Source organism: Leptonychotes weddellii, chromosome 3 (genome assembly GCF_054177405.1).
Source record: "Leptonychotes weddellii isolate Sample4059 chromosome 3, ASM5417740v2, whole genome shotgun sequence".
Lineage (NCBI taxonomy): Eukaryota > Metazoa > Chordata > Mammalia > Carnivora > Phocidae > Leptonychotes > Leptonychotes weddellii.
Window position 1 is genome coordinate 94295653 of NC_138371.1, and position 25574 is coordinate 94321226.

Genomic DNA, 25574 nt, shown 5'->3' on the forward strand with positions numbered 1-25574 from the left:
AGGATGAAGGCAGCCCCGTGCAGGGCAGGCTGTCCTCCCTTCTCGCAGTTCTGTATGGGTGAGGGGTGAGAGCTTCTGCAAGCGGTGGGGGGTATGCCTGCGCGTCGTCAGTGCTGAAGGTGACAGGTTCCCGAAGCCTCGGGCGGCTCCAGGAGCCCGGACAGGGGCTGCCCTCGGGGTGGGTCTGGAAAGGTGCCGGCCACGCCGTGTCTTGATTTGGCGCTGGTGTCACAGGTGGGTTCGCTTCGTGAAAGGCCGCCGAGCTGCTCGACGCTTATGGTGTGTGTACTTTACTGCCATACCTTGGGCGTTGCTGACTCCCGCCCTGCTCTCTGCAAAACTGACAGTGAAGGCGCTAATTTATGTTCGGTGAGCGTATTCTCTCACCCAAGCACTGACCTGCGTTTCTCCCAGCCTCACCACACCGTGCGCGGATCCGTCCCATCCTGCAGAGAAGCCAGCTGAGTTTGAGACAGGCTAGGTCCCTTGCCCAAGAGCCCCCGGCGGTTCTCATTAGACCGTCCTCAAAGGCTCTCCCCGCCGTCCCCCCCACCACCCAATCCCCTCCCCCGATTCTATGCCCCTACAAGCACAGTGACGCCTGGGGTTGGCTGTCCCCACAGTGTCACGTTTCTCCAGCCCACGGGTGACGCCCCGCCTGAGCCGCAAGCGGGCGCTGTCCATCTCCCCGCTCTCGGACGCCAGCCTGGACCTGCAGCGGATGATCCGGACGTCCCCCAACTCGCTGGTGGCCTACATTAACAACTCCCGGAGCAGCTCAGCGGCCAGCGGCTCCTACGGGCACCTGTCGGCAGGCACCCTCAGGTGAGCCCCGGCCGCCAGGGGGAGGCGGCCTGGGGGCCCCGTGGGGAGGGGCCGCGCTTTCATCCCGAGGAGAAAGACAGGACCTGTTGCTGCATTTGTGAATCAGCGCACTTGCAACTGGTTCAGGAATTCAAAACCGGTAACGAGGACTTTGAAATGGGCCGACGTTTGAGTTTGGCTCCATGTGCTCCTTCAGCCCCCAGGCACGCTTTCTGGTGTGAAAAGTGACGCTTAGCGGGCCTGGCATGAAAGATTCCGTCATGGAACCAAAGGTGGCTTTCTTAGTATTTCAGCAGGTGTCGTGGAGCAGCCACGGCTGTTGGCCGGCGCTGGGGACCACGCGAGGCATGACAGTGACCTGGGTGCCGCCAGGTCTCTGGCTGGACGCAGGCCTCCCGCTGTGGTCACGGCATGGCACACCCAAACCTCATGGACACCATTCGCCTTTGTGTCCATCCTCCCCACCCCCACCACGCAGCCCAAGGCTGCTTTAGGACTCAGACCCAACCACCTTGACTGAACTCACGTCGAGGTGGCTTGCTCACACGGCCGTTGGCAGGAGCCTTATTTCTCGTGACAGGGGCCTCTCCGTAAGGCTGCTTTGAGCGTCCTCCCGCCGTGGCAGCTGGCTCCCCTCTCCCGCCCCCAGAGTGAGTGATGCAGGAGAAAGTAAGGAGGAAGCCACAGACCACCCGTGTATGGCTTAGGGTCGGAGGTCACCCTTACTCCTTAGTATCCTGTTCTGGAAAGAGTGGCCCATACACCGACGATAGGAAGGGGCCTAGAACCCCAGTAGAAGTGAAAGAAGAGAGGGGACCATGTGAGCCCGAGGCCCCAGGGCACCTTTCCTGGACAAGGGGGCATCAGGACCGGCCTCAGGGGCCCAGTGGGGTTCAGATAGTCCGGGAGTCATGATGCAGGGGTGCCTCTCAGGCGTCAGAGCGGTGAAGGGCCGGGGTGTGGGGATGAGAGGCCTGGCTCCTCCTGGGGGCCAGCGTGCTGGAGCAAAGGCTGCATCATGGGGCAGGGCCCGGGGGTGAGCACAGAAGGGGAGGCCTGAGATGGCAGGCAATGGGGAGCCCCTGCTGGCTCTTGAGCAAGGCAAAGCCCTGCTGGCAGTGAGGTGAGCCACACTCCCCTCCCAGGCCTTGGCAGGGTCCTCTCTGCCCGCCACCTCCATCCCTGACTTGTCTGCTCTTCTTTGCAGCCCCGCCTTCACCTTCCCCCACCCCATCAACCCGGTGGCCTACCAGCAGATCCTGAGCCAGCAGAGGGGCCTGGGCTCGGCCTTCGGACACACTCCGCCCTTGATCCAGCCCTCGCCCACCTTCCTGACCCAGCAGCCCATGCCCCTCGCCTCTCTCAACGCCACGGCCACGCAGCTCAGCAGCAGTAACTGTCCAAGCCACAGCACCCAGGTAGATGGGTGCACAGGGTGGGTCACCGGGCTCTTGGGATCCCGCGAGGGCTGATCGTTGCCCTCTCCCGCCAGGAACTTGTGGAAGGACTCTGGGCACAGGTCCGGCTGGTGGGATGTCTGCTGGGCAGAGGCCATGGGATCAAAAGGGCTGGATGCCGGGTCAGGAGGCCGGGGCTGGGTCCTGACACCCTCACCTTTCCTTGGCAAGTAGCCAGCCGATAAGTTCCGCAGTCACCTGTCTAATCAATGTGATGAGTAGACAGAGAGAGGCTAGAAGTCGGAGGCTGGCAGACAGAGTACTCTGTACAGTTTAGTCTTAGAGCTTAAGTTTACAAAAGACCATCTTATCTGACCTCTCCAGCAGGCCTTTGGTGTGGCAGGGCCTGCTGGTACGGTGCCCGCACACAGTGGGTGCCTTTAGTATTTGGTGAGGGAAGCCCCATTTTGCAGATGAGGAAATGGAATTATAGAGACAGTATTGGAGAACGGAGAGGCGTAGGCTCTGGAATCAGTCCTACTGTGTTTTGGACCCTGACTCGCCGAAAGTTCTTCCAGCCTGGGCTAACGCATGTGCCAAGTGGGGCCTGCTGCCTAATTGGCTCATTGTGCGCATACATGAGCTTGTGTGCACAGAGCCCTGCGTAGACCTGGATCCTGGTTAGCATTCACGATGACCGTTCTTGAGGTGGAGGGATTGTCCAGGCCAGCCACCTGGCAGGGCACAGCCCAGATGTGACCACGTGCTGGGAGGGAGGCAAGACTCCACCTTGTCCAGAAAAGCCCCTCTTCCAGGACGCCCTCTCTCTCCACCCCAGGACTTCAGGCGGCCTCCTGGGGCCTGCCCCCAGACGGCGGCTGTCAGCTCTTGTCACCACCTGACACTATGGCTCTAGCCCCTTTCTCCCGAAGAACTAGGCCCTTCCCTTTCCTGCTCCCTGGGCTGGCCAGGCCCTGTTCTCCACAGACCCCGAGCTGCCCCTGCTCTCATGCTTCGGAGGGCTGAGTAGTTGAGGCTGTTGGAACAGGAGTGATGGTGCCCAGCATCTCCCAGAGAGTTTCTTTTCCATTCCCATGGAGGTGGGGGGTTGGAAGGCCGAGCTCTGGACTCTCCCTGGCTGTGCCCCTGGCCAGAGGACCAAGTACGGGGAGCCAGCTTCTGAAACTTCAAACACCAATGTTGGCCCAGTCTATGTGGGGAGGATCCCAGAAGTAAAGCCCAAACAGAACTTGGCATGTCCTCGCCCTGCCCCTGTGTGATGGGCTCTCCTACACTCCTCCTTCAGAACAAGCCGAGCAGCGAGTCGGCTGTGAGCAGCACCGTCAACCCCATCGTCATTCATAAGCGCAGCAAGGTCAAGACAGAGGCCGAGGGCTTGCGGCCAGCCTCCCCACTGACCCTGACGCAGGTAACCTGCTGGCTGTCCTGGCCACCCTCCAGCTGGATCAGCGGACCTGGGACCTCAGCCCTGGTGGCAAATGGATGAATGGACAGCTGCCTGCATGAATGAGTGAACCAGAGTGGGCGGGTACAGCGTGAGCTCAGGGAGGACCAGAGCTGTGTCCCCAGCACCCCACATATCACATGCTCATCAAACACGGGTCACGTGAAAGAATGGATGGATGAATGGATTGGATGGATGGATGGATGGATTGGATGGGTGAGTGGATGGAAGGATGGACAGATGGATGAATGGATGGATGAATGGATGGATGGATTGGATGGGTGAGTGGATGGATGGATGGATGGATGGATGGATGGATGGATGGATTGGATGGGTGAGTGGGTGGATGGATGGATGGATGGATTCGATGGGTGAGTGGGTGGATGGATGGATGGATGGATGTGTGGATGGGTGGATGGATGTCTGGGGCTGCAGCCATCTCCACCCAGCACCTCACATAAGCCCCAGTCACACTCGCTTGCTTGTGGCCCCTGAATGGTTATGGCCCCTGTCCCGTTGCTCCCTCTTCCTGGAATTCCACCCCCCACCCCATCCCCCTCACTGCCACTGCACCCTTTCCTGATCCTCCTGGGCTCCTGCTCGGAGCCCACCCTAGTGCCTACACTGCACTGTAAGCTTTGGAGAGGGTGGCCTTTGGGAGAAGTGCTCCACATCACCAGGGTTTGTACAGGGACTGGTGCCAAGTCGCTATGAAATTATATTTTCTTTTTTTTTAAGATTTTATGTATTTATCTGAGAGAGAGAACGCACGTGCATCTGGTGGGGGGGGCGGATAGTGAGGGAGAGGGAGAGAATCTCAAGCAGACCCCATGCAGAGCACAGAGGCTGATGCGGGTCTCGATATCATGACCCAGAGATCATGACCTGATCGATTGAGCCACCCCGGTGCCCCGAAATAATATTTTCTAATGACTCAATGCACATTTGAGGGAGTGAGTGGCATGGTGAGGAGGGAAGGAAGGGAAGATGATTCTTGGCAGGAAGGTGAGGAATGGAGCAACCCAGAGCCCGGGACTGGTCTGTTGTGGGGCTGAAACCCCTGTGTAGGTCCCTTTGGAGATCCTGCCCCTTACTCAGACACTCTGAGACAGCAGAGAGAGACAGGCCCTGTTCTTGGAGCAAAGGCCTGTCATGGGAAGGGCTTAGTGTAAGTGCTGAACCCACCGGTGAGCCTCCCTCCCCCCAGGCCTCTTACCATGGCATGATCTCCATCTGTTACTCCAGAATCACCAGCTTTGACACCAAGGATGCAGGGGACCTCCTGTCCCCGTCTCCCCAACATCTGCCAGACCATCCTTTATCAAAACTGTAAACCATCGGGCATGCTCTGGGCACTTAATTTTTATGAAATATTGGGTCCTGTTACTGTCAGGCAAACAGAGGAGTTGGTGACAAATTTTTCTCCCCTTGCTGATGCCAAAGCATCTCGGCATGATGCATGGCTTCCATGAGGGTGGCCATCATCGGGGGCCGTTGAAATTGATGAGGACGGCACATATCCAGGGGAGATAAACGTGCTGTAGTGGCGAGGACAAGCGCTGAGCCCCCGGGCACCCCTGCCTTACCCCTCTAACTCAGAAAGGCAGCACAAAGCCCTCCTTCCTGCCCGGCCTGGCTCCTCAAACGTGTCCGTGGAAGGAAAGCCGTTTATCACAAGAGGTTGTCACCGTGTCGCTCAGTGTCCTGATTCAGTGACCTGGCTCATTTGCAAGGTGGATGCTTCCCCTTGGCAGGCAGTGCAGCATAATGAATCTCCACTCTGCTTAAGCCCTCTAAACCGTGGGCAAGGATGATGCCCAGCTCCATCTGGAGGCCTGAGCGTACCCGTGGCCCCTGTGCCATCTTGCGCTCACATGTCCATCTGGCAGCTCGTTCGAGAGTCTTCTTGGGAAAGGGCAGGACATGCGGCTTATGAAATAAGAAGTCTGTTTGCAGTTTTTCTGACCGTGCAGAGCAGGTGTAGGAGGCCACGACCCCACAGACCTCCCATAGCTAAAGGTCCTGGGCAGGGGCGCTCCTGCACCTTCCTTGTTGGACCCCACGCCTGCCCATGAACTTAGGAAACCACATGTCATCGTTTGCCTTTTCAAGGCAAGGGCATTAATTGAAAAGCACTCTGAGAAGCAACCAGAAGCTCCTCTGAGAGGAGCCCTTTGCAGTTCCAGCGGACAGTCGGTCAGGGGCCTGAGTCTGCAGCCAGCCGGAGGAGCCGGGAGGCCGATTTCCCCACGCCCAGAAATGGACTCAGCAGTAGTAATGAGGCTGATGGGCGAGCGGCAGCCTCCGCTTCGTGGTCTCTGGAGCAGGTGGGGGCTGGGGCTCCTGACTGTGGGGGAGGTTGTCCCCCTTAGTCTGAGCTGTAAATGTTTTCCCCGGGGCCTCTTCTGAAAGGCAGACTATTCCTGCTGTTTGGTAGATAGTGTGAAATGGAAAGCAACTAACATCTGCCTCTGCCTGGCTTTGCTCTGAGCTGCCTATGAGCCAGCGGAACACTGGGGAGTCCTTGACATCCTGTAGAGGTCCTCACTGGGCCTTCGTCCCAGCCTGGCACATCTGTGCCTCCCTTTCTCCCCCCCACTCGCAGCCCGCCCCCTGTGTCCCCTGCCAAGAGGCCGCCCCTGACCAGCTCCGCGTCAGCATCAGCTAGGGTGGGGCTCCCTGTGGGACAGATGCTCAGTCTCTGGCTCTTCTGACAGTGACAGGCTTTGTGCTCTCTGAAAGGAATTCCAGGCACCTGTGATCGGGGGAAGGCCTATCTTGGGGGCCTTCCCTCTGCCGCCTTGAACTGGGCACATGTGGGCCCCATCGTGATGGGGCGACTAGAGTGCAGATCTAGGCTGTCACGAAGTCACTATGTGCTCTGCGGAGAGCAAGGTGGCCTCTCCCTGAACCCATTTTCCTAGCTGTGGTGCACGAATACAAACGCCCACACATCTTAGGGCTGTCGCGGGGAAGAGGAGCGGTGGGGGGAATTTGCAGCAGTACGTTCACTCTACCCTGAGTCTGACCCGGGGCGTGCTGTGTGTCCCTGGGAGGAGGGGACCAGGTGAGAGTCAGTTGTCTGAAGGCCGGGCCAGATGCATGTTGGCTGTTCTCTTGCCTCCACGCAGGACCTGACCTCGTACACACTCGAAATAAAAACGCCCCCACCCTGATCCCCTGGGGCCCACCCCGGCTTCCCCCCGAAGGAAGCCAAACCAAAGAAGCAAAAGTCCCTGCCCTTTTTTCTCCTGTTCTTCTTGCCAAGTCAGTTGACCCAGGATGTGATGGGACACTTTGGTGATGAGAAGCCAGCGGGAGAGAGGAAGGAGGGAGGCAGCTGAGGAAAGCGGCTGAGTGCATACATGTGCATGTGCGTGTGCGTGTGTACGTGTCCTTACGTGTGTGCACATGTGCATGCATGCATGCGTGTGGCCCTCGGCACAGACTGCCTGGGGCCAATAGTGACCTTTGGTCGGGGGCAGGTGGCTGAAGGTGGCTCACCGTGGGTGTGCTCTGCTTCCCCCGCCCCCCCCCCCAGGAACAGCTGGCTGAGCTCAAGGAAGACCTGGACAGGGATGACTGTAAGCAGGAGGCCGAGGTGATCATCTACGAGACCAACTGCCACTGGGAAGACTGCACCAAGGAGTACGACACGCAGGAACAGCTAGTGCATGTAAGCCTCCGAGCCCTAGCTGCCTGCCCCGGCAGGCAGAGCTTCCAGTCCCTCTGCTGGAGAGAAGGGCCTGGACGAGGTGGCTCCCGGAGATGCCTGGGCCACAGCCTCTGCAAGTGGGAGGCGTAATTATTTATGTGGGCCCCGCCTGCTTCTAAAAGGGCCCTTACAAATGCATACATCCTAAGAGATTTAACACAAAAATAAGTAAATGGGAAAATTCAGGAGAAAGGAACAATAAGATGAAGCCAGGAGTAGAATGTATTTTAAAAACAAAGTGCTCTGGACTATAAGTCACATAAATATCCTTTTTTTGAGCTTCCTAGCAGCCAGAGCAAAGAGGGAAATAAGACCAGTTAAACCAGCCAGCATCTGCAAGATCATAACAAGCCTGACCCTGAAACCCTGAAGAAATTCCTCCCATGGAGGGAGGAATTAGTAGTTTCCTCTGGGAGACCATTCCCAGAGACCCAGTACACACAAGGGCCGACGGGGTGTTGGTACCGTATCAGGAGGGGGCTGCTTAAATGTGCCTGGATGCTGACAGGCCATGGGACCTGGGTGCGCCTTTCATGTCATGTCCCTTGGTCTTCACTCTGAAGTCTTCTATAGCAGCATTCACGTGACGGCAGTGAGGGGGTAACCCCAGTGGGAAGAGCAGAGGCTTCAAAGCTGGCTACATCACAGCTAGCCAAGTGGTTCCGAACAAGTCACTTAACCCCCGCGAGCCTCAGTTCTTTTTTTCTTCTGTAATGGCAGGTGAAGCCTACCTCGCGAGAGTGTGACGGTTATAGATGGAATGCCCACGTAAGCGTGTAGTAGGTGGCATTTCATGCGTGGTGGTTCCCTCCCACCTCCTCCTCCCTGTTCCCCACACCAGCCTGAGTGAATCTCTTCTGCATCCAGAAGAGAAATTGACTTCAAGAATAACCCTCCCAGCTACCCCCTACCCCCGCACACAAACACACACACAATTCTTGGGGACTGAGAGTCTGCAAAGATGAGCCCCACACCAGACTAGCACTCGATCGCTGGGTAGGGTAGATACACACACTGTTCCCATCCAGAAGCCACCCCAAAGGAGCTCGCTTCTCCCCAGCCCTGTGCACTCAGCAGTTAGGACACCACCCACTCCCTCCGGTCATGAGAGTTGCTCTCAAATACTGGAGGTTTCTTTTGCTCTGGGGATCCCCCCCACCGATGCTCATGTAGGAGACTGGGATTTCCCAGCAAACCTGTTGCCGTTGACACAGCACCAGCGGAGCATGACTGCTCTAATCCCTCCTGGAAATTGAGCCTAATTTTTCAACCTGTACCACGTCTTTGGGTGAAGGAGTCCAAGATGGAGAAGGGGCCATGGGGGCTGCGAGTTGTAGGATGGATCAGATGAGATGAAAGGAGAGAGAGGACAGCACGCAGGGCCGGGAGGGGGCCGGCCAGAGGGTGGAGATGCAGACACGAGAGGTGTGCTGGGTGATGAGCGAGCCGGGCTGCCAAGAGCAGGGAGGGAACTCCTCCAGTAAAAGGCATCAGGGGCAGGAGGCTTTAGCTGCAGGCTTCTGCCTGTGCCCAGGACTGTCCCTGCAGGCATAGGGGAGTGCCGCTGCCTGGCCCCAGAATGAGAAGGCCCCTATGAGAAGAGAGCCAGGCCCTCGGCCCAGCTGTGTCTTTCTCTCTGCTCCCTGGGAAGATGGATGGTGGCAGGCACACAGGCGAGCCGGAGCCCCCAGTCGATTATTAACAATTTGTTGCTAAGTAAACCAATAAGAAAAAAATGAAAGGCATTGTCAGGAAGCATTTTTATCATTTGAAAGGCTTTAAAAATGGAAAGTGAGGCTAATACGATAAGATTTCCCTGGAAGTTCAAAGCGCTGTAGATTTTACTCACTCCAACACTGACATTTGTATGCATGACAGCTGGGCCTGTTTCTCAGGGCGTGTGGGCCTGACGGCTTGCTGTCTCTCTGGGTCGGGCTCTCCAACAGCCCCGCAGCTTGCAAAGATCGACAGCAGCACCGTCCAGTAGAAAGACACCTCCAGCCACAAGGGCCCACCACGCGTGTAACTTGACATTAACCTGGGAACATGTTTTAAAAAGAGTAAAAGGAAACAGGTGAAATTCACTTGAAAAATAGATTTTCTGTCACCCAATATATCTGAAAGGTGATCGTTTTGACGTGTAATCAATATAAAGCAGAATTATTGGGATATTTGACATCCTTTTTTTTTTTTTTTTCATTGTCCACCTTGGAAACAGCCCATCCCAGTTGGGACCAGCCACATTTCAAGGGCTCAAATCCACAAGGGGCGAATGGCTACCGCGTTGGAGGTGGTGGTGGGTGGGAGGTGGTGAAAGCGGGAAGACGAGCGGAGAACAGAGAGAAGAGAGGCGGTGGGGCTGGAGAGAATAGGCAGCCAAGACCTGAGTGTCCCACCCTCCCGTCCCCCTTGGGGGAAGCAAGCCCAGCCTGATCTGCACACAGACAGGACACGACCTTGAACCAAGAGGGAGATGGAAGGGGAAGGATGGGACCTTGATGGGGCACAGGGAGGCTCCCCGGTGGCCTTTAGAGAGAAGCCCTAGAGGGAGAGGAAATACCCAAGGTCCAGTATACTTTTTCAGTCCACTGTGTGAGTGACTAATACCACCTGTTTTCACTCCCCCCAGATAGATAAGCAACCTCAAAGCCTAAGGACATAAAAGTCTGGAGGCCCCACACATATCCACACATCCTAAGCTCAGAGCTGGTAATACCCCTGCTCCAGTGAGTACTGCAGCCTTCAGTGAAATAATCAAAGCAAGTGACTAAAATCCAAAGGGTCTACCCAGGGCAGCTTGCTCTGTTCCCTTTGACAGAAAGGGAACTTTGGCCCATTGCTCCATATCAAGGGAGAAACTACTCAAGGTGACACACATGTGATGAGCCCGAGGCAGAAGCTGGAACATATGGGGGCAGAGACTGGGGAAAAGAGGAAAGTCAGTGTCCCATTCCCAGGCCAGGGCAGTGCTGCCTGGGATGCGCCTGAGGACCCCTCCTCCATGAAAGGCTTCTTGTCCTTGCCCTTCCCAGCTTCGCCTGAGGTGGCCCCGCTGGCCCTGGGATGCAGGGCTCCCCGGGCCATGCTCGAGATCAGTCGTGCTGTCTTTGGCTGACCTGCTTTACCTTCCTGGGCCATCGTGTGCCGGGAGGCAGCCTCAAACAGTGCCCAGAGCCCAGCATCAAGGTCAGAAACGAGCCCTGCCTACCCTTGCTCCTATCCATCTGGGCCTCGGTGAAAAGGGGCGGAGCCATCACCTCATAGGCTGCTGTCAAAAGTAGAGATGAGGATGCCTTTATGTTTCCATTATGATAAAAAGTGTTATTCAGGAATTCCTGGGACAATAGGGGCAAGCTTGGGAGGAGCTTCCCATGCACCAACCATGTGCATGTCAGCCTCGCTACAGTTCATTAGTGCCTACTCTTTGCAGCCCAGGAGCATCATCATCCCGACCAGAGCCTGGAGCCCAGCCTGGGGTGAGCGGGATGCCCTTGCCCATCACGGATGGTCACTTTGATCACTGACTAATTGGGGAATGCCACTGGGACGAGTAGCACACAGTAGATCTGCAGTTAGTGGCAGCTAATGAGAGCTGATGAGGAGGTGTGGCCTGGCTCACAGGCGGTGGTCTTGTCGGGAGGGCGGGGGGCGGGGTTCTGCACGTCGGAGGAGGCGTGCGCAGGGGCGGGTGGCGGGGCTCACGGCCTGTCCGTGCGCTTCTTCCCGGCAGCACATCAACAATGAGCACATCCATGGGGAGAAGAAGGAGTTTGTGTGCCGTTGGCAGGCCTGCACGCGCGAGCAGAAGCCCTTCAAGGCGCAGTACATGCTGGTGGTGCACATGCGTCGGCACACGGGCGAGAAGCCCCACAAGTGCACGGTGAGTGGACCTTCCGGCGCCCCCCTCACCCCCCGGGTTGTCCGGAGCTTCCGGCGCGGCCCTTTCCCCCTCCCCGCGTCTCCGGAGCACAGCCGCGCCCGTGGCTGATGTGGGCTGTGCTGGGCATGGCTGGCCACGGGGAAACGTGGGTTGAACAGGCCGCAGCAGCATTCCGGGGCCCCACCTCCGAAACGAGTTGTCGTCTGTGCTCCTGCCCTGGGCCTTCTGTCCGCGGGGAGTTCTTGAGGACCCCATCTGTCTGCTCCCCAGAACTCTGATGGACTCGGGGAGTGCGTGCATCTCGGTAACTGCAGTGGGGATGTGCTGGTGGCTCTGTAGTTTTGTCTGTGTGTGGCTATGAGCCCCACGGTACGGCTATCCGCCTGCAGTTCGCTGGGCTGGCGGACCGCAGGTGCCGGCTCCCAGTAGCACCCCCTAGTCTGCCCCGCCTCCCCGCCCCCCTCCCCCCCCCCCCCACACACAGAAAAGCTTCGCTGACCAGTCAGAGCTGGAGCAACAGCCCTTTGGTTGAATTTATTTATTTTTTGTATTTCTTTTTTAATTTTTATTTTAAGATTTTATTTCAAAGAGGGAGAAGCCGACTCTCTGCAGAGCAGGGAGCCCGATTCGGGGCTCCATCCCAGGACCCTGGCATCATGACCTGAGCAGAAGGCAGACGCTTAACCGGCTGAGCCACCCAGGCATCCTGAATTTCTTTTTTTAACATAGACACAAAAATAAGACCTTTTAGACAGTTTCCCTTGAGATGTCAACAGAATTTGTGGCTGTAATTGGCAAGACCTTTTTTTAACACACAACTGCTCCCTCTTTAAAAGGGCCACTGCTGGACCAGTGATGCACGGATGTGGTTGCAGCTAAAGCCTCTGGGAACTCTCCGTGAATTACCTTATTTTATAATTCCGAGACAGACATTTTGTTCTCATTTTAATATCTCTGAAATCAGGCTGTCTTAAAATTGGTGTGAACGGGATTCAACGAAATATGCTACCTTTGTTGGCGGGGTTTTTTTTTAACTGAGATAAAATTCACATGCTATAAAGTTCACCGTTTAAAAAATGTACAAGTCAGTGATTTTCAGTATGTTCACTAAGTTGTGCAACCATCACCAATAGCTAATTTCAGAACATTGTCATCACCCCCAAAAGAAATCCTAGACCTGTTTGCAATCACTCCCTGTCCTCTTCCCCCCTACTCCCTAACAACCACTAATCTGCTTCCCTGTCTCTATGAATTGCCCTGTTCCAGACAATTCGTTAAAACAGAATCACGTGATGGACAGCGTTTGTGTCTGGCTTTGTTCACTCAGCATGTTTTCAAGGTTCATCCATGTCATAGCATGTATCAATACCTCGTTTCTGCTTGTGGCTAAGCAACAGTCCGTTGTATGGATAGATCTTAACTATTTTTATCCATTTACCCAGTTGATGGATATTTGCATTGCTTTCACTTTTTGGCTATTATGAAAAATGCTGCTCTGGACACTAGTGTACAAGTTTTCAATTCTCTTGTGTTTGTACTTAGAGTAGAATTGCTGGGTCCTATGGTAACTCTGTTCAACTTTTTGAGGACCAGCCAGACTGCTTTCCAAAAAGGCTGCACCATTTTACATTCCCATCAGCAATATGTGGAGGGATTTCTCCACGTCCTTGCTAACACTTGCCAACTTGTGTTTTGATGACAGTCATCTTAGGGGATGTGAAGTCACATCTCATTGTGGTTTTGATTAGCGATTCCCTAATGACTGATGATGTTGAGCATCTTTTCATGAGCTTAGTGATCATTTGTATACTATCTTTGGAGAAAGGTCTACTCAAATATTTTGCCCATTTTTTAAATTGAGTTACTTGTCTCTACTCTTGGGTTGTAGTAATTCTAAACCCTTATCAGATGTATGACTTCCCAGTAGTTTCTCCCATTCTGTGGGTTTCTTTTCATTTTCTTGATTGTTTCCTTTGAAGCAGCAAAGTTTTTAATTTTGGTGAAGTCCAACTTTTTAACTGCTGGTGCTTTTGGTATCATATCTAAGAAACCATTGCCTAATCCAAGGTCACAAAAATTTACTCCTATGTTTTCTTCTGTGAGTTTTATAGTTTATAAATATATAGCCTTTTTACATACACACACACACACACACACACACACATATGGTTTTATAGGGTAGCTCTACCATTTAGGTCTTGAATCCATTTTGAGTCCATTGGGTATACGGTGTGAGGTAGGGGTCCAGCTTCATTCTTTTTGCACGTCGCTGTCCTAGTTGTCCTGATGCAGTTGTTGAAGAGACTGTTCTTTCCCCATAAAATGGCCTTAACACCCTTGTTGAAAATCACCTGACCCTAATATATGAGTTTATTTCTAAACTCTCACTTCTAGTCCATTGATCTCTATGTCTGTCCTTATGGTAGCACCACACACAGTCTTGATTACTGTAGTTTTATAGTAAATTTTGAAATTGGGAAGTGTCAGTTCTTCAAATTTGTCCTCCTTTTGCAAGACTATTTTGGCTCTTCTGGGTCCTTTGCAGCAAGTTATTTTTGTAACACTCTGAGTTATAGCAAACCATAGCCCTGTGGTATGAGCTGTGAGTTGTAGAAACAGATCAATGTACCAAATATACTCAGTCAGACTGGTCAGGAAAAAAGGGGAGGATGCAAACAGTGTGCCAGTTTCTACTGGGGTTTGTGTGTCATTCTGAGGGCAATTTTCATAGGAACATTAGATGCTATTGCAGTATCTTGGGAATATGTTCAGATCTTCCTAGAGTGATCCATCCTTCCTTCCTCTCTCCCTCCTTTTCTGCCACTCTTTCTTGCTCCCTCCTTCCTTCCTTTCCAAAAATGCTTCTTGAGTGCCAAAAAAAAATTTTTTTCATCAGATATTAAATACTGGGAACACAAAAATGAACAAGATCTAGAAGGTACCTGTTCTCTTGGAGCTTGTTTCCTATGGGAAGGCCAGATAACAAAATGATGAAGATTATAAAGTGTGGTAGGAAGTATAAAGCAAAAAGAGTAGTCTTATGATTAAGAAGATCAGAGAAATTCTCCTAGAGGAAATACCCTAAGACATTGAGAGGGAGTGAGCCAGCCCAGGATCCGGGTAGGGTTCTAGCCAGAGGGGACTGTGTGTGCCAAGGCTCCATACCGGGAAGAACTTAGTGGGGCCATGGAACTGAAAGGGGACCAGCATGGCCAGAGCGAGGGTGAGGCCAGCTCATTCAAGGATTTGGAGAACACTGGATTTGATTTGATTTGATTTGATTTGATTTGATTTGATTTGATTTGATTTGATTTAAGTAGGCTCCATGTCCAGCGTGGAGCCCAATGTGGGGCTTGAACTCACAACCCTGAGATCAAGACCTGACTGAGATCAAGAGTCGGACATTTAACTGACTGAGCCACCCAGATGCCCCTGGATTTTATTCTCAGCACGTTTTAACACACACAAACATTCTAATCAGGGAGTGGCACTGGAAACAGTTAAAAGAGTATTTTCAAAAAGTTTTTAATGATATGGGAAGATTCTCACCATGTGCCATTGATTTTAACAAACAGAATATGTAACTAAATATGTGATATGTTCCCAGTTTGGGTTTTTAAACATTTGGGATGAACTACAAAGCCCCCAGAGACTTACATGGATGTCGGCAGAGGCTGTTCCTGGGCAGCCAATGGTTTTCATTTCTCTTTTTGCACTTTTCCATCCTTTCCAAGTTTTCTAGAGTGGTCTTATGTCATTTTATAATCAGAAAGCAAGGTGGACATTATTGTTGAAACACACACTCCTGGGTGCACCTGCGGGGTGCAGCGGATGGGGGTTTTGGGGAGGAGGCAGCGGGCCAGCCCCTGAGGTCGGGTTCCCTGTGTTGGATCTGGGGCACCCTCACTGACCGAACCCACTTCTTCCCAGTTCGAGGGCTGCTCAAAGGCCTACTCTCGCCTGGAGAACCTGAAGACGCACCTGCGGTCCCACACTGGGGAGAAACCATACGTGTGCGAGCACGAGGGTTGCAACAAGGCCTTCTCCAATGCCTCAGACCGCGCCAAGCATCAGAACCGCACCCACTCCAACGAGGTACCTGGCCAGGGTGTGCACAGCGTGTGCACATGGGGCCCCACTGACATGTGCGTAAATGCATCACCCCATGGCTTCTCGTAGGCCGTCAGGTACCTAGGTGCCTGATGCCCTTCGCCCCCTCCGCAGCCTACTATCTGAGCTCAGCACGCATCGACAGGCCCCTGCCGCTCCACCCTGGGCAGCTGGCAACGACATGCTGTAACCACTACTGCTATGCGACTGACCGTAGCTGTCAGCCCCCCACTGATAGGGCACAGAGCAGCCTTTGTCTCCCTAGGTAGCCAGACCCCCTGGCAGGGCTGACGGAGCCCGGGGAAAGAAGTCTGCTGTACCTGCCTCCCAGTCCAGGCCCAGCCATTCAACTGCTTTTGCTCAGGTAGACTCAGGAAGGAACATTTCTAAAAGCTTAGCTACATTTTGGATCCCAAGAGGATTTCCTTGTAGGAAATCAGAGGAATTCCCAAAGGAATCTAAGCCCGTTAGGGTCTCTAGAGACAAGAGCTAGCCTTGGAGAGGGGTATGTTTATGTACGTGTGTGGATGTTTCCGTGTATGTGGATGTATGTGCGTATGTATTTTTTTTTTCAGCTTGGTGGTTTCCTCTTTATTGATGTGCCTCCTACCTTCCCCACACACACACAATTTCAGTCCCTTCCATCTACGCCCAAAAAAGAAGGTAGTGAAAGGAAGGGAATGTTGGCGTTCTGCGCCCCTTGGGCAGTTAGAAAGGGAACAGAAACCAAAACAATCGCTGGATGTGACAGAGATTGACAATCAAGTAGTCTAAAGCAGAGTGGGAAAGGTGGTAAGAGAAAGGGGAGGCCACCTCCCCCATGAGCCCTCCTGCTAAGAGGGGCTGGAGGAGAGCCTCAAACATTAGGAAGTGCAGGTCCTGAAGAAGGGAGGTGGTGGTTGAGCCGGGAGGAGGAGTAGGTCAAGGAAGGCGGTCCACCTCTCTTTTTGTAGAACGGGACCCCCCACCTCAGGGGGAGCAGCTTCACAGACCATAGACACTTTCATCACTGGAGGCGAGGTATAGAAAGAAGTCCTCTACATGGTGTTCCTGGTATAGCTGACCCATGTGGCACTGGTGGGTGGAATGACATTGTTGACCAAGAAAAACAAGGCATCCTCAGCTCAGAGATGAATTCACTTCCAGCTCAAGAAGTAGAACAGACCCAACTGTGAGATCAGAAGGCACCAGATATTTCTTTTTGTCCAGGTCTCCTGTCCGAGCTTTGGGAGCCTTTTCTACCATCACTGGAACCCGGTCCGGGTATTTCTTTCCGATATTCTCGCCCTCAGAGCGGCATTTCTCAAATGGATGCTCCTCTTTATAGACCAACTTCATCCTCCCAGGAACCCGGCTGGACCGGGCTGGGCTGAGGGAATCCGGGGTGGGGAGCTGGGACGGGGCAGCGGCGGCGACGGCGTGTGGGCGGATTCAGTGGAACGATCCCGGGACTTGCGCCCAGTATGTGTGTATGTATTATGGGGTCTGTGTGGGTGCGTTATGCACTTGCTCACATGTACATATGTATATGCATGTGTGTGTATGGTGTGTGTGCGTGGACATGGTTATGTGTGAACGTGTGTGGAGGGGTACAGGGGAGTGTGTCTACATGTAGATGTGGGGCATATGTGTGTGCGCGTGTGTGTGTGTGTGTGTGTGTGTGAACTCAGGACTGAGGTTCAGAAACCCTGGGTTTTCGTCCCATTCCTGAGTGGCTTTGAACCAGTTTCTTTGCCTCTGTGAACCTGTTTTTCCTCATCAGAGAAATCAGGGTGTTACTGCTGTCTTGCGCGTATTACAAAGTAATACACTCCTACTGATATCAAAAATCCCAGTGCCCTGGTCCCTGGGGAGGTGGCATTGCAATCACACCAAGCTCTGTGTCCCCACCACCTCCATAGTCTCTGATCTATGTCCCCAGCTTGTGATGAGGGCTTCCTCAGCCATGTGCTTACCCACATGAAGAGATGGCAGATCAGACCAGTGGGGCTGAGCTCCTGCAGGCCCTGGGGCCGGCATGGCTCCATCCAGGGTGCCCTGAAGTCCAACACCTTCTGACTATGCCAGCCAAAGGACGTGGCACGGCTTGGGGAGAATGGGGAGTGCCCCCACTCAGAGTCTCATAACACAGGCTTGCTTCTCTCCCCAGAAACCCTATATCTGCAAGATCCCAGGCTGCACCAAGCGATACACGGACCCCAGCTCTCTCCGGAAGCACGTGAAAACAGTACACGGCCCAGATGCTCATGTCACCAAGAAGCAGCGCAACGACGTGCACCTCCGCGCCCCCCTGCTCAAGGAGAACGGGGACAATGAGGCCAGTGCTGAGCCCGGCGGCCGGGGCTCTGAGGAGAGTGCCGAGGCCAGCCGCACCAGCCAGGCCGTGGAGGACTGCCTACACGTCAAAGCCATCAAGACCGAGAGCTCCGGGGTAAGCAGAGCTGGGCAGTGGAGGCCCCAGTGCATGCCTCCCACCCCCCCAGGAGATCAGGCCCAGCAGCACGAGGGCCCAGAGCCCCGACTGCAGCTGGGGGCTCTGCCTCGGGGTCCCCCCCGCCAAGCGCACGACGATGTCCTCCTCTCTCCAGCTTGACTTTCCTCCCTTCACGACCTTGGGCCTCTCATAGGACCTGTCTTGTGCCAGGTCCCATTCTGCTGGGCAGGGCCACGGGCCGCGGGGATGCCTGCCCCCACGCAATCAGTCTGTGGGTGGTTCCTGGGGTCTGCCTTTCTAGCCAGCACCCAAGCGCTAGTGTTGGTCCCCTCCCCTCTGTCCTGTCTCTGCGTCCTTGCCCCTGTGGCCTCCACTCCTTTTGTTCTAACCACCTGTTCTTTGTCTCCGCCTCTTTTTCTCGACTGTACCTCCCCTAAGGATAGACGGTACTGAGGTGAGCAGAGAAGCCCGGCCGGGGTGTGGGCGGGCTGGCGCGCTGAGGGCGGGCTGGGGTGCTGGTCCAGGCCTGCTGCCTGGGTGCAGACTGACGTGTCAGTCCAGGCCCCTTGGGAGCCTGGTAAAGTGGGTTTGGATCAGTAGGCACCAGGCACTGCAGGTGGAACCCCTGGGACAGATACAGGCTGGTGGCAGGAGTCAAGCTGGCAGATACAGGAGCGAACGGTGGGGACCAAGCCTCCACGAGGGACAGGGCTGAGTGGAGGCGTGAGTTCAGGGCACAGAGGAGGGAAGGACCAGCCAATGGAGGGTCCTGAGTGCCAACATGAGAAATGCAGGTCATGCCACAGGCAGAAGGAAGCATTGGTGCTGAAAATTCCAGAAAAGTCTGGAATTTGGGGTCATGTGGCCTGGGAAGGAGCCCGCAGGTGTTGTATCTGAAGTGAGCTCAGCTGTGCTCAGATCCCAGGTCCCAGTCGAGGCAGCCCAGGTTGTGTGGAGTCCTGCATTGTACACACGAGCCATGAACTCTCTGCCCCCCTCCGTATTGACCCAGAATGGGGGCTGGTTTGGGGTGGCCCTTCAGGCAAGGGCTTGCATCCAGCAGGTCCACCCTCACCTGGTCTTCCTGGCCTTTCTGACAACCTGTCTCTGGCCTGTTGAGAAGGCACCAGGTCAGCAGACCTCCACTGCGCCTTGCTTCATCACATGGCACATCCGTGTTGTTTGGGAACGTTGAGCCGCCCTCTTTGATGTCAACTTGATGCAGCCATGGCTGCTTCTGTAGGGCACAGACTCAAAGTGTCCCCGCACGCTGAAAGAGAGCTCTGGCCCAGACGCTGGCTGGGGGAACTGAGCAGCAGGAAGCAGGGTAATGTGGGGCTGTCCGTTCGCCGGGTGCCTTCTGCCTACCGGAGGCTTTCCATCTAGCCACTGGCCCTGTCCCAGAGGCAGCTCAGGTGCATCTTCTAGTTGGGGAAGCTGAGATTCAGAGAAGTGAGGTGGCTGGGCCACCTGCTGCAGATAGTGATGCTCAGAAGCTCCTCTGCATGGCAGCCTCCTTCCCGGGTGTGCAAGGGCACGGCGCGTGTGCGGGCAGGGGCACAGGGCCAGGGGGTTTCTCGCACCCTCTGACCCTGTGCCTTCTCACCACACCCCCTGTAGCTGTGTCAGTCCAGCCCCGGGGCCCAGTCGTCCTGCAGCAGTGAGCCCTCTCCCCTGGGCAGTGCCCCCAACAATGACAGCGGCGTGGAGATGCCGGGGACAGGGCCCGGGAGCCTGGGAGACCTGACGGCTCTGGAGGACACGCCCCCGGGGGCCGATGCCTCAGCCCTGGCCGCTCCCTCTGCTGGTGGCCTGCAGCTGCGCAAACATATGACCGCCATGCACCGGTTCGAGCAGCTCAAGAAGGAGAAGCTCAAGTCACTCAAGGATTCCTGCTCTTGGGCCGGGCCGGCTCCACACACCCGGAACACCAAGCTGCCTCCCCTCCCGGGAAGTGGTGAGTGGAGACCCCGGGTGTGCAGGCAGGGGCGGGACAGGGCCCGGGGCAAGCACCCACTAGGTTCACCTCCATCGAGCGCCATGTGCCGTCTCACCGGTTGCCCACAATAGGATAGATCTTACCAGCCCATTGCATAGATAAGGAAAATGAGGCTTAGAGAGGTGAAAGTGCCCCACTCGGCTCAACGGCAGAGCTGAGTGAGACTCCGTCCAGGCCTAAGTGGCTCCAAGCTTTTTCAGCTACACCATGCTTCGGCTCTGGGCACTGTGGCAAAGGCCCTAGGGAGGAGAGCACTATAATCCCAGTCCCTGTGGTTAGAAGGCCATGCCAGGAGATGCATGGACCGGGGAAGGAGCCGGGGAGCGAGGACGGAGCTCGGGCTGGAGCTGGGCAGAGGAGAGAGACAGCACGTCAGCTGGGGAAGAACAGGGAGGACGTTATGCACAGGACAGCCTCAGGACGTGCTGGCCAGGCTTTGAGCTGCACGGTGTCCTCAGGAGCATTTCCTGAGTGCCGACTCTGGGCCGGGCAGTGAGCTGGGCCCACAGCCCGTGTGGCGGACACCGAGATGCACCACCCAGGTCTCCCTCGAAGGGAGGCTTTGTTGCCCCAGCTGTTGCGGGAACTGCAGGCAAATGGCCTTCCACTCTCCGCCTCATACAGAAATCGCTTGGGTTGCAGACAGCTGCCTTACCCGAGGTCACCCCTTCCCGGGGTGGCCCCCATCCGGTGACTGATCACGGCAGGAGTGTAAGGCCGTTCAAGGCCCAGAGCTTCCTGTGACATCAGCTGTCATGGGGTCTGCGTGGCCACACACTTCTCTCCCCGCCCCCCCCCCCATTCTGGGGCCTATGCTCCCTTCCATGGGTGTGCATCTCAGGGGGCTGCCTATAAACCCAGCCCCTGGGGAGCCAGCCTGGCCATAGCCAGGCCCAGATGGTGAAGGTGCGGGGGGGCGGTGGCCAGGGCCCTCCCGGGCTCCTCCTCCCTGGCTCTCAATAACCGCCTCCTGCGGAGAGGCACATTTTATCTACAGCTGGAGAAACGAAGGCTCCGACAGAATGAGAATTCAAGGCCGGCCAAGCAGTGGCAGCTAAGATCGGCATCAGGCCTCCTGACTCCCACTGGGCCATCATTTGTTCACTTGCTGTCCCCCGCTTCCCTCCTTTCATTTAGAAGTCACTGGTTGAGCGCCTGCTGTGTGCTGGGCCCGGTAGGGGGGTCCAGCGGCCGCAGGCTCAGCTCGGTCAAAGGCAGAGCAGCCGCGCCCTGTCCGCGGCCGCTGACCCCTCTCCTTTCCCGCAGGCTCCATCCTGGAAAACCTCGGCGGCGGCGGGGGCGGCGGCGGCGGGCCGGCGGGGCTGCTGCCCAACCCGCGGCTGTCCGAGCTGTCCGCGAGCGAGGTGACCATGCTGAGCCACCTGCAGGAGCGCCGCGACAGCTCCACCAGCACGGTCAGCTCCGCCTACACCGTGAGCCGCCGCTCCTCCGGCATCTCCCCCTACTTCTCCAGCCGCCGCTCCAGCGAGGCGTCGCCCCTGGGCGCCGGCCGCCCCCACAACGCCAGCTCGGCCGACTCCTACGACCCTATCTCCACCGACGCGTCGCGGCGCTCGAGCGAGGCCAGCCAGTGCAGCGGCGGCGGCGGCGCGGGGGCGCTCAGCCTCACGCCGGCGCAGCAGTACAGCCTGCGGGCCAAGTACGCCGCGGCCACCGGCGGGCCGCCCCCGACCCCGCTGCCCGGCCTGGAGCGCGCGAGCCTGCGGACCAGGCTGGCGCCGCCCGCCCCCTGCCCGCGCCCGCTGGGGCCGCGGCGGGGCAGCGACGGGCCGGCCCACGGCCACGCGGGGCCCGCGCCCGCCTTCCTCCACGAGGCGCCGGGCGGCGGGGCGCGGCGGGCCAGCGACCCGGTGAGGCGGCCCGACGCCCTGGCCGCCCCGCGGGTGCAGCGCTTCCACAGCGCCCACGACGTGAACCCGGCCCCGCTGCCGCCCTGCGCCGACCGGCGAGGCCTCCGCCTGCCCGGCCTCGCGAGCGCCGACGGCGGCCTGGCCCGCGGCGCCTACTCGCCCCGGCCGCCCAGCATCAGCGAGCACGTGGCCATGGAGGCCTTGGCGGCGGGGGCGGACGGCGCGGGGCCCGAGATCGGCCTCGTGCTGCCCGACGACGACTTCGTGCTGCCCGACGACGTGGTGCAGTACATCAAGGCGCACGCCGGCGGGACCCTGGACGACAGCCCCCCGCAGGCCTATCCCCCGGAAAGCACCTGCTTCTCTGAGAACCCCAAACTGCCCAGCCCGGGGCTGCACGGCCAGCGCAGGATGGTGGCCGCGGACTCCAACGTGGGCCCCGCCGCCGCGGTGCTGGGAGGCTGCCAGCTGGGCTACGCGGCTCCCCCCAGCCTGAACAAAAACAGCATGCCGGTGCAGTGGAATGAGGTGAGCTCCGGCACCATGGACACCCTGGCCAGCCAGGGGAAGCCTTCGCCCTTTCCGCAGGGCAACCTGGCTGTGGCGCAGCAGAAGCCGGCCTTCGGCCAGTACCCAGGCTATAGTCCGCAAGGTCTGCCGCTGAGCCCGGGGGCCCTGGACACCGCCCAGCAGGCACACTTTCAGCCCTGCGGGGGCGGCTCCTCCGTGCCTCGGATAAATTATATGCAGCAGCTGCGGCAGCCCGGGACAGGTGGGCAGTGTCCCAGTATGACGACCACCGGGAGCCCCCACACCAACTATGGGCAAGCCCACCCCCAGCTGAGCCCCAGTACCATGGGAGGGGCCCTGAACCAGTACCCCCCATCCTGCAGCAACATGGCAGTCAAGCCAGTCCACCTGGGGCTCCCCCAGCAAATGGAAGTTGCTCCCGAAGCCACCATGATGGGAGGCAACTGCAGGGAACTCGGAATCCCCAATTCCTCCCTGGCCGGGATGCCATCCCTTCACTCGACCCAGAGCTACCCACAGCAGAGCCATTACCTGGCGACCCCCATGAGCCAGGAGGGCTACCGCCAGGGCCCCAACCTTCTGCCTTCCCAGCAACCCAGCTTCATGGAGCCCCAGCAGGGCGCCGTGGGGGTGGCTGGATCCAGCTTTGGCCTAGTGCAACCCCGGCCACCCCCTGAGCCCAGCCCTGCTGGCTGCCACCGTGGGGTGCGGGCTGGGCTGCAGCTGGCCTATGCCAGGGCCACCGGCCACGCCATGGCTGCTGTGTCGGCCAACCAGGAGATGGCAGATGGGCCCAAAGGAGCAATGGGCAGCATGGGGTCCCGGCCTCCTCAGCCACCCCCACAGGACACGGCCGGGGCCCAGGACCACAGCATGCTCTACTACTACGGCCAGATCCACATGTACGAACAGGACGGAGGCCTGGAGAACCACGTGGGCTGCCAGGTCATGCGGCCCCAGCCACCGCAGCCACAGGCCTGCCCAGACAGCATCCAGCCCCAGCCCTTGCCCTCGCCCGGCGTCAACCAGGTGTCCAGCACTGTGGACTCCCAGCTCCTGGAGGCCCCCCAGATAGATTTCGATGCCATCATGGATGATGGCGATCACTCGAGCCTGCTCTCGGGTGCCCTGAGTCCCAGCCTCCTCCACAGCCTCTCCCAGAGCTCCTCCTGCCTCACCACCCCCCGGAACTCCCTGACTCTGCCCTCCATCCCCACGGGCATCAGCAACATGGCTGTTGGGGACATGAGCTCCATGCTCACCAGCCTGGCCGAGGAGAGCAAGTTCCTGAACATGATGACCTAAGGCCCCAGCTCCTGGCGCTCAGTGGACTCGCAGGAGGCATCATTTCCCAGAGCGTGGGGCTTCCGTCAATTTTGTCTTTTTCCAAAAAAGTATTAACTAGGTCTGAGGGAGTGTTGCCAGTGGCCGATTCAGACCACAGATGCTTTAAGGGCAGGTTTGTGTACATCCTGCCTGGTCTTCTTTTGGGTTATTTTTCGGAACAGTGAGAAAAGTCTCAATGGGAAAGGCAAGGTAGAAATGAAAAACTCGTTTGCACAGTGCTTCCCAGGCTTTGGCGTTTATAGGACCAAATTGTTCTAGCGTCTTCGCCTCTGTCATTTGGCTAATGAGGGATCCCGTTGGCCAAGGGGAAAGAAGGTAGAGGGAACCACATTTGGGTTTGAATCTGAAAGCCGTACTGGATATTCTAATCCAGGAAGATAAGCTTCTCATTGCCCTACCTACGAGGTAAAAGAATTCTATGAAGCTTACTTCTTGAGGCCTCTAACATTCCCCGTGCTGCAGAGGAAGAAAAAAGATTTTTACCTGGATTATTTGGAAGCACATCCTGATTCCAGGTTTGGTAGCGCCGGCACGTCTGCCCCCACAAAGCCGAGTTTGCCACTGGCAGGCTGTCCAAGTGCATACGAATGGATAAAGTATGGAAGGATTGCCAGAGAAGAAAAGAAAAACTGTAGTCCTTGGGGCAAGCCCAGAAGCTGCCCTGACTTCTCCAGACCGTGTTTACAGTGCTCATGCATGTCGAATGTAGCCCTTCCTGGAAAGAACACTTAACTTCTAAATACCTCGGGGCTGCTGGAAGCTGCTGTGGGTTAGGGATGGACCCAGGTGAGCCAAAGCCTGGCACGGGGCCTCGAGAAATTGGGAGAGCACCAGGGACCCAGCCTCAGGCCACCCTGGAGACCGCCCGTAAGAAGAGGAAGTCATATGTTTACCCAATCGTGTTTCTCCAGTGCACTGTCCACCCACTTTACCATGGAAAAGCCCAGGACTTGACAGCAGCCTCTTCCCGGGCTCCCCCGGGCTGTGCGGTCTGCTCACCCGCAGTCCAGTGGTCTGGGCCGAGACACAGCATGCAGTCCCGGGACCTTCTGGATTCCCTTCCCTCGGTGCTCCTGCTCATTCTGCAAAGTACGATGACCTGCATGGTGTTTTTGGTGGGGGTGGAGGGTGACGGGGTTGATTCTTGGGACTCTGAGGGACCGTCACTGAATTTTCCTATTCGGTGTGACCCAGCCCCACCTGGAAATGGAATTTGGAACTGGCATCAGAAGACATCGCTCCTGAACGTACTGTCGGGTGACTTGAAGCCTCCTTCCCACCACACACATGTACTCACACCGCACACGTTCCCAGCGCTGAATTTGTGGCGACCTTGCCAAAACCAACCGCACCACGATGAGCCTGATACTGTGACCCTGGCCTCAACCAGGACAGGGCCAAAACCTTACCTGGGCCCTCCGCATCCCAGAACATCAGATGCTTTGTTAGGGTCCAAAGACAAAGCCAAGGCCAGATAACAGCCCTGGGACGCCTCCGAGGGTCTGGGCTCTGTGGCGGTGTTCATTCGCTCCCTGCGCTAGGATTTCGCTAGCTGTTCCCAGCCTGTGTATAGTATGTACAGAAGGCGTCATTCCTGAAAATACTGTAGGTGAATCAGCCAGCCACATTTATATCTGCAAAATATTTAGCTTTTTCTACATGCTATGAATTGAGATGACACACACAACTTGTAAATAAGTCTTTTTGTACATTAAAAAAGTAATTTTTTCATAATTTATTTTGTCTATCTGTTTCCTCCTTGACAGTAGTTAATGAGAACCTGAGCAGTAAATTTGGTGCATTTGAACAGAAACTAGGCTGTATTTTTTCACAACAGTGTCAAAATTGACTGTCCCGCCTTCGCCGGAAAATGTTTAATGCTGAGGCATTTACTGGCTGTTTGTTTGTTGTCTCTGGGGGTGAGGGGCGGGCAGGGTTTGATGATTTACGGTGAACATCCGGCTGTTGTTCCCAGCGAGCTGACCTGAACATCTAAGTTG

At 56.4% G+C, this 25574-nt stretch overlaps 1 protein-coding gene and 1 pseudogene across 1 annotated transcript in view; one reads left to right on the top strand and one right to left on the bottom strand.

Annotated features, from left to right (window-relative positions):
* Window positions 1–25308, top strand: part of GLI2 (GLI family zinc finger 2) — a 245160-nt gene extending 219852 nt beyond the window's left edge. Inside the window, exons 6-14 of the mRNA XM_081814609.1 lie at window positions 624–825; window positions 2033–2243; window positions 3529–3651; window positions 7229–7363; window positions 11133–11282; window positions 15213–15377; window positions 17542–17823; window positions 19447–19783; window positions 21092–25308. Coding sequence (XP_081670735.1) covers window positions 624–825; window positions 2033–2243; window positions 3529–3651; window positions 7229–7363; window positions 11133–11282; window positions 15213–15377; window positions 17542–17823; window positions 19447–19783; window positions 21092–23532 — 4046 coding nt within the window. The 3' untranslated portion in view covers window positions 23533–25308. The remainder of the gene's footprint in view (window positions 1–623; window positions 826–2032; window positions 2244–3528; window positions 3652–7228; window positions 7364–11132; window positions 11283–15212; window positions 15378–17541; window positions 17824–19446; window positions 19784–21091) is intronic.
* On the bottom strand, window positions 15957–16765 carry LOC102744190 (gamma-aminobutyric acid receptor-associated protein pseudogene; annotated as a pseudogene).
* Window positions 25309–25574: the final 266 nt, after the last annotated feature.